At 43.6% G+C, this 8,580-nt stretch overlaps 1 protein-coding gene across 1 annotated transcript; it reads left to right on the forward strand.

The window, feature by feature from the left end:
- The first annotated feature begins 220 nt into the window (after positions 1-220).
- Positions 221-8,311, forward strand: igfbp5a (insulin-like growth factor binding protein 5a). The gene is made up of 4 exons (XM_069163934.1): positions 221-1,055; positions 5,034-5,236; positions 5,675-5,794; positions 5,934-8,311. Exons 1-4 carry the CDS (start codon positions 722-724, stop codon positions 6,069-6,071), a joined length of 795 nt encoding a protein of 264 aa, XP_069020035.1. The 5' UTR covers positions 221-721; the 3' UTR covers positions 6,072-8,311.
- The last annotated feature ends 269 nt before the right edge of the window (positions 8,312-8,580 follow it).

An 8,580-nucleotide genomic window follows, 5' to 3' on the forward strand; every position in this document is an offset into this window, starting at 1 on the left:
AATAATGCCTTGATCTGCCTTGTTCTTAAAACACAATAAAAATGATGTATTTCAGATTCACAATCTTGAGAATATTAACTAGCCATTGTGCAGCGAGGGAGATAAGGTCTTACTCAGTCGCCTTCAGGAGCATCGTCTTGTATCTGGCAGATCTGGAGGCATGCCAGCACCCGCCCTGTGAAATCAGCATCGCAGCGCACGGAGTTGACAAGTGCGCCTCCCCCTCCAAACGTTGTTTGACATACCCATCGTTATAGGCTTCGCCTCTGGCAGTTTCTTTTTTAAAAGGCAAACTCAAAGCCACAGATGATACATTCTGCTCACAATCCGGGCGGGTAAAATAACCTACAGAGCGAGCGACAGGGGGAATCAGCAGGCTCTTTCTCATTTGGAGACGAACAGCTTGCGCGTAAACGGCACCGGACATCACTGAGGGGTGAGATACGTGGTGCCGAGATCATTTTATCTCTTTTTTTGTTTTGTAAAATATTGGTAATTGAGAGATTGAGCGACATTTTAAAAGGAGCAGAGTGACTGTCTTGTGGATTGCAAGCATCGGATGCAGTGACATTTGGACTTGAGCGCACGAGGCACCTGTGGATGCAGCAAACACCCCCCTGATGTTTGGACTCAAACATTTTACAAAGAAAGGATTCAGCACAAGATTCAGTTGATAATCGTTTCGGTCAGAACACCCTGCAGTTTAGTCGAGAAGCGCACCATGCTGCTCAGAGTTTCCTTCCTGATGGTTCCGCTGCTGAGCATAACCGGCTGCGGCTCGTCGTACGTGCCGTGCGAGCCGTGCGACGAGAAGGCCCTGTCTATGTGTCCGCCGGTCCCGGTTGGCTGTCAGCTGGTGAAGGAGCCCGGCTGCGGCTGCTGCCTGACGTGCGCGCTCGAAGAGGGCCAGCCGTGTGGCGTGTACACCGGGCCGTGCACGCGCGGACTCCGCTGCCTGCCCAAGAACGGCGAGGAGAAGCCGCTGCACGCGCTCCTGCACGGCCGGGGGGTGTGCAAGAACGAGAAGTTGTATAAACTGCTGCATCCATCAAAAGGTAGGCCTGCAGAGAGCTGACAGATTCAGATCACTGCGGCTGTAATTACGTTCAAACAGATCACCAACTTTGATTGGAACATTAATTAACTTAATTAATTGAATCATTACAGTGTAACCTTCTTTTATCATCATTCCCATCATGATACTACACCAGGACTATAATCAAATTGCGGCACTTAAAGCTGTAGTGCTCTCATTGGTTGAACAATATCAGTACTTCTATATATTTCTGAGCTCTGACAGTGTTATATTGTGTTTAAACCAAAGATCTAAAGCGCCCCGGTGCAAAGAAATAGCAAACCGCTGGGTAGAGATGTTACTCCTCTCTTGTCAATGCAGGAATTTGAATGAAGCCCACAAGTGAGAGACACACAGCCAGAGATGCAAAGGTAGAAGAAGAAAACGATGGAACAATGACTTCTACACTGTAATCACCAGTCACAAATTAGTGTAAAGATGAAGGATTTTCAACAAAGAGGGTGGTGAGTCTTCAGCCCTCCTATCTCCTTGTATCTTTGGGAGCCAGCGAGGCTGATGTGGGTCAGCTCACAGCTCTCTTTAATACAGGCTGACACCTGTCATTATCAAGGCACACGACTCGAAAGCCTCAGTACGCCTCGACCCCATGAACTCTGTCAACAATTGGTGCAGAGTGCCGATCAACCTGTCATCTCGGTTTGAAAGGTCTTCGTGGGTCTGTGAGCCATAAATCAGTAGGTTTCGTGTGAGTGGGCCATCGCCTCGAGGCCCCCCAAACGACATAAAACGAGGGAGAAGATTACAGGTGTGCTCGGCGAGGCTCCTTGTTGGATCCTTTGAATGGCAGTTCAGGGACAGAGTCAAAGTGTCTACTGGAGAGCACTTAGGACAGTTTTGTGGCAAATGTTGGCTAGTGGCTCTCGCACTCACAGCCTTCAATGTGTGAAGTCGTATTTTACCTCGTTCCCTTCCTCTAAGGTCTCTTGTCTTTTTGTCTTTTAGCCTTTCTTTCTTTTGTCAGTCCCCTGCACACCTCTCCTTGTCTTCATCTACCACCTGTGCCTTTTCCCACACCTGACCCACCTTTTTTTTGTCTCCGTCGCGCTATTCTCTCCCACCACACAGCCTCATCTCTTCTTTCCCTGTCTGGCCAGTGTCCCTCTTCATCTGTTTCCACCCCATTCTTCTTCTCCACCATCCCCAGATTCACCCTTTCCACTCTGTCTGCTGCCTCATTTTCCTGCAGATTGGAGTTTTAGAGTTGAAGCAACGCTCCTCTGGAAACATAAATAATCTCACAGGCTGCGTTAAACCTCAGCGGGCTGAACCACAGATTTTCTGGCTCAGTAACACTGGCGTAGAGTCCAATAACAAAAGACAGAAGATAAGAAAGGGGGAAGCATTGAAACAATGCCATACAAACTTATCAGTGACACATTCAAATAAGAGAAATTTATTTTGTCTGGTTTTTTATTAGTTTTATGGTAAGGATTAACTTTTTTTTTACATTTAATTTTGAAGCCGATTTGCATTCCACAAAAAATAAAAAGATTTCCTTGGCTGCACTCATTCAACCTTCAGCAGCTCTGCATCTGAGAAATTATTGTAACAGCTCCCCTTTCCCTTTTACTGCCTTTCCCACACTATCCTCTGCTTCCACTCACCACTCTTTGTTAGTCCCGCCCTGGTCTCTTCATCTGTCTGCCCGCTCCTCTCCCTCCCCTCCCTCCCTCCCTCTCTGCGACTCAGCGCTGCAGGCAGGCCCAGGCTGTGCAGTGATTCAGCAGAATGCAGGCTGAGCGTGGGTTACTGATCCCCCGTCTGTCTGCCCATCAGCCAGCTATTAACTCAACGTCTCCTGCTTGGCATTCTGTCAACATACAAATTAAACAAAACCCATATGCACACTGATAAATACATACCTCATTCAAAAGTGGCAATCTATAGACACTAGTTTGAGCATTTTGCACATTTATAATGTGTGAAAGATCAGTAAACGATGACACACGCTGACATTCAAATCCCAATAAAAGCTAAAAGAATCTTATTTTCCAGATGAAGCAAAAAAGAAAACTTCTTGTCAAGAACAAAAGAAAGGGTTTTCAGTCAGTAATTCCTGCAGTGAGCTGGCTCTCCAGGATCACCAAGTCTAACAAGAGGAAAAGGGAGAGGAAGGAAGAGGAAAAATGAAAGACGTGATCAGTCAGCACAGGTCAGATGAGACAAGTTTGAGGATTAGCAAGTGAAGACTTGATTGGACACTGGCTGCTGATCTGCCTCGGCTTTCTCGGAAGGAAAAGAAAACTGTGTCAGCAGTAAAGTGGAGGGAATCTCTTTCTTTTTTTCATGAACCTGTCATTAAGGGAAGGGATGAATGACATCATCATGATCTTCATCATGAGTGTGTGTGTGTGTGTGGGGGGGGGGGGGGGAGGGAGGTTTTAAGCATCATTTGCAATGAGGCGGTGACCTTGTTCCACCATCCAGTTAGCTTAGTAGCTTAGCAATCACGTCAGAGCAGAAATGGATAGAAGGGTTTATATGCAGAATTTGCAATCTGCCATAATTAAATAGAAACAAGTGCGTGACATAGCAGTGAAAATGGGCCAACTGTGGCTTAGGACACATACAGAGCTAATGCATGTTTAAGGCCATAAATTAAATGAGATATCAGTTTAAAGTGCTTTTGGGAAAGAAAGCCGCAGCCACTCATTCCTGCCTCGGCGCAGTCTCTGTGGTTGAATGAATAGAGGGTGGGGACAAGGGAGAGGGGCGAGTGCTGAGGTTTGGGTGACTGTGTGCGACTCCCCAAAATTTATCATAGAGCTGTATTTTTGCACAGATGAAAGATGCATGTACATGAGGGTTTCTGTGGGGGTTGGTACCCAAAATGGGCTGCGGCTGTTTCTGGTGGTTTGCCACATGACAAGGGTAATAGCATGTTTTCATGGGCCTGGGTGCCAGGGTGAGACTAAATATCTCATTTAGGTCACTTGCTATAAAAGTTTTAAAACCCCTGGTCTACATATACCCCAAACTGGCAACCTGACTTGCCATAAATGTAGGCTATGTTATCCCGTATGTCAACACATCCAATCTGAAACTGGACAGTAGCCACTGGTTGTGCTAAATAAGCATTTAGCTGGTGCAGTGAAATCATCACATTGTGTTATGACGTTTCCAAATTCGACACTCCTGCCCCGTGCCCCCATGAGTTATAGCTTTGTGATTTCAGACGTGCAGACAGGTAGAGTTCCAGGTGGGAGCCATCATAGTGCTCTTGATTTTGACCCTTCTTCACGCAGTCATGAAAGACTCCGAAATATGCTTTGAAGCCCTGTTTGCACAGGACTAATATTACACCTGTGGACATGAAGTTGTTTGTAATAATTGGTATCACTGGTTCACGGATTTTAAATTCTGGTCTGTCTGTAATTTGTAAAGTTCCGGTGCAAATTACCAACCATACTGCAGATAAGACAGTCCTTCTCTGATGACAGTAATTCTGTGTGAATCAAGCTTCAGCTGACTGCTGCTGAAGCATCTTGGTTTTGTTGTGTGTTTGAATTTTATAGTAATGCACGAGTGAATTAATTATTTTGCAGTGACATGTTATTTGCAGCATTACACCAGTTTTAAAGTTTAATTTAATTTAGTATTGACTAAATTTAGTTGAAAGGAATTTGAGGGTGAAAATGTAGGCACATGCAGAAGTATGTATGTGTACATGTAGAAGCATGGAGCAATGCACTTTCCTGCTCAGTCCTAAAGACAGAAGTTCAAATATGCTCATGCCATGTTGGTAAAAAATAATGCTCCAAGAAACTCATCAAGGTTTAGAAGAGGAGAGGAGAGCTCACATTGCAAGTGTTTTATGAGGAAGAACACGTCGGGCCTCAAACACAGACACAGCTCATTTTAGTGAGAAACAGCGACTGTAAACTTTAAAACTCTGACTGACCCGTCTGTCTCTTGTGTGTCTTTGCCTTCCAAACAGACGGACAGTCTCATGATGGCACCCTGCTACGCGTTGCAGAGCCGGCGCAAACCAAGGTGCCCTTATATGGCGATCACATCAGCAGTCGTAAGGCCCAGGCCATGAAGCAGGCCAAGGACCGCAAGAAGCAGTTGGCCAGGCTGGGACCGGCCAGCAACCTGGATTTCTCACCGCTCAGCCTCGATAAACTGGAGCCTGAATTTGTAAGTGATGTAGAGATTACAGAGATGCATACCTGGGTGAAAAACTCTCAGCTCTGCAGCTCATATTTGTTTCACTGCTCAAGATTTGAAGACGACTTGTAGACCATATTTGGTTTGAATGAGCAGATCTTTTGCTTTCCTTAAAACCAGGAAAAAAAAAAACGGAAGATCTTGCACCTCACTGCTTCAGGCTTTATTTATGTTGCACACACTGGAAAGAAACCAGTTTTGACAAATCAGCCAAGATGCCCCGCAGGTCCATATTCACACATGACAACATGGTGTGAACACAGTGAAATCCCTGAATACTAGAGTCCTCATTCACCTCACATTTCACACACTTTCCGAGGAATTTTGAAACGTTATTTTCTTAACTCAGGTGCACAAATACACATTGTGATCATGCAGATACTCACATCTGTGTTTGTGTGTGTGCAGGGGCCCTGCAGGAGAAGACTAGATAATCTCATTCAGAGCATGAAGGACACTTCTCGGGTGTTGGCTCTCTCTCTGTACATCCCCAACTGCGATAAGAAGGGCTTCTTCAAGCGAAAACAGGTATGGATGCATCCTTTTATGTCAACAAGTGAGACTGCACCCCTGCTTTGTAGCATAATGAGATCTTTTAACTACCCAATAAAGCTAAAATATAACAAGAAATGAATAAAAACAAGTTTTAACCGCTCTTTACTTGCAGTGTAAGCCGTCTCGTGGTCGGAAAAGGGGGATCTGTTGGTGCGTCGACCGCTTTGGCGTTAAAATCCCCGGCATCAACTATGCCGGAGGTGACCTGCAGTGCAAAGACCTCGACACCAGCAGCAACAGCAACGAATGAGAGTGAACCGGCCATACTCACTGAGCCCTGTTTCTTGTTAAAAACCTGCCAATCAAGCTAGCACACTCCATGACTGACAATCAGGAAAACACGGTGTTCATATATGGTCAGGTGTGATGGACTACATTTTTTTTTAAATGTTTTTTGAAGGGTAGCCAAATTCAAAAGCTTGCTTAAGTGAAAATCTGCACATGCAGGCCTTAACTATGGCTCCCAAATGACTGTGTAATATGTTGAGGTTAGCTCAGACCTCATTTCTTATATCCCTAGATAATAGAGAAATATATATATATATATATATTTGTATGGTACTGATAACATGTTGTGTACTGAGTCTATTGCTAAAGTTACTCCAAGAAATTCTGAGACAAGACATATTAAAATGTGGCTAAATATCAATAGTTTCTTCTCATATTTGTCATGGTGAAGATACACATGAATAGCGGACGAGTAGGAGACATTGTTGAATACTGAGTCAGGTTTTGTTGTCTAAATAAGGGGTTTTCACTACAAAATGGCTACTTATGAGGGATATATTCCTGACTGGTTCTTTGAGGGATGGTAGTGATTTTACATGGTTTCCAGATGGGAAGATGAACTCAGGAGTAAGAGGGAAAAATCAGTTGACCATCGGCCTGTTTTTAACTAATTGGAGAAAAATCAGTCGAGCTAACCGGAAAGGAGCCTACACACATAATGCCAGTTTGACACTTTTGGAGGTAACTTTATTTGCTTTTATTTTTGCAGAGTTGCATGAGAAGATTGATAGCACTCTCACATCAGTCTGTTAAATATGAATCCAGAGCCAGAAAGCTGGAAACAAAAGGAACCAGAGAACCTGGGTCTGTCCAAATATAAAAGAAATTATCCAACCATAGCCTTTTAAAGCTTGTTAATTAACAATTTATATGTTTGTTTAAATCTGCATAAAAACAAGTGTTTTCTGGGAGGTTATATGACCATCTATTTGTTGACCGGGACCAGTAATTTCCTGTTGTCTCCATTGGTTGCCTCGAGCCAAAAATATCTCCGGAAATTCTTCTCAATCAGCTGCAGTGCAACAACAGTAGCTCCTCATCCTGCCATTCTCAGCTGAGCATTGTCAAACTGGTGAAGCAGGTTGCATTTTTAGGTGTATTTTAAGATTTTCGGAACCTTAACCTGTAGGTTGTCTCATAGTTGGATTTGTGAAGATTTTCTTTGTTTGGTGCTGTTGCTGAATATCTTCCTCTAAGCTTAGAGAATATCTTCCTCTAAGCTCAGTACTCTCACGAACAAGCAATGAGGAGGAAACCTCACTCGTAGACTTATTGTACTATAAAAGGTTAGATGTTTGACCCTTTCTGAAAGGCCTTTTAAATGTCTGGACAACTGCATCCACTGTTTGTAAATGTATTTAGAGAGTATGTGTGCATGCTCCTGAGTGTGTTTGTATGTGTGTGTCATGTCCTTGTAGTTCTCAACTTCAAAAAGCCCTGGTTTAAATTGTCAGTAGCGCAGCCAACTCAAGCTACTGTCCAACAGACGATCATTTCTCCTCACAGCTCGCACACAAATCATATGCAAAGGCCCTGCGTTGCTTCTGTTTCCACATGAGGGGTCTTCACTGCCACAACACAGGCAAATCTGTTGGCCGATGGTGACTTGCTCTCAGGGTTCACCAGGTCTCTTATTCTGCAGTGGGCAAGGTGGCTGTGTTTTTATGTAAATTCAAGTGCCTTCTGCCCAACGCCAGTTTGAATTTGTATTTGCATGGATCCATCGAGTTGGTGACGCTTGGGCACAAAAGAGGGAAACTATTTTAGATGTGGTTTTCAGCTTTCAGTTGGTTGCTGACGAAGATTATTATGCTCTTCCAGTCGAGTGCTGCTAAACGTATGATGACTGAGGATAGAATTTTGTTCTGTAGTTCAAAATTTGCTCCTATTTTTGTTTGTTATAAACTTCAATTACTGACATATAATCTCAGACATTCCTCGTGTTTCCTCACTTTATCATGAGAGTCAGAGATGTAGGCACATCAGCCTGTTCTTCCCAACTAAACCTTTCTCATACTGCTGAATAAAGCATACATGTAAACATAAAAAAAACAACAACACTTTGAACGCTTTGGAATCTCAATTTAAAAAACAAAAGATCAATGTGAACATTATGGTGAAATATTTATCAAGCGTGTAATTGATGTACTCGTTTTTTGTAAAGGCGAATCACTATTTAAATAAAGTTCCTGTACTCACAAAGATCTGCACTTTTGTGTGCATTGTATAATCGCTGGTAACATGTTGAGTCAGATGTTGTGTGGCTGCTATCTCTGTGACCTTGATGCTCATGTGACTCTGCATGCAGGTGGTTTCCATCTGCTGTCAAAGGCAAAACACTCACTGTGACATCACTCATGAAGTGGAGTGCAGCTGGAGTCTTCTGCAGGGTGTGATAACTTATAAATATCACAACTGTTTCAACATGAAATTTAGGTCCTTTTTTAATTCTTTAAACCTGCATTAAATGA

The sequence above is a fragment of the Embiotoca jacksoni genome, unplaced genomic scaffold (genome assembly GCF_022577435.1).
Source record: "Embiotoca jacksoni isolate LCO1_2020_lvr unplaced genomic scaffold, fEmbJac1.0.p SCAF_30, whole genome shotgun sequence".
In the NCBI taxonomy this organism is placed as follows: Eukaryota; Metazoa; Chordata; class Actinopteri; family Embiotocidae; genus Embiotoca; species Embiotoca jacksoni.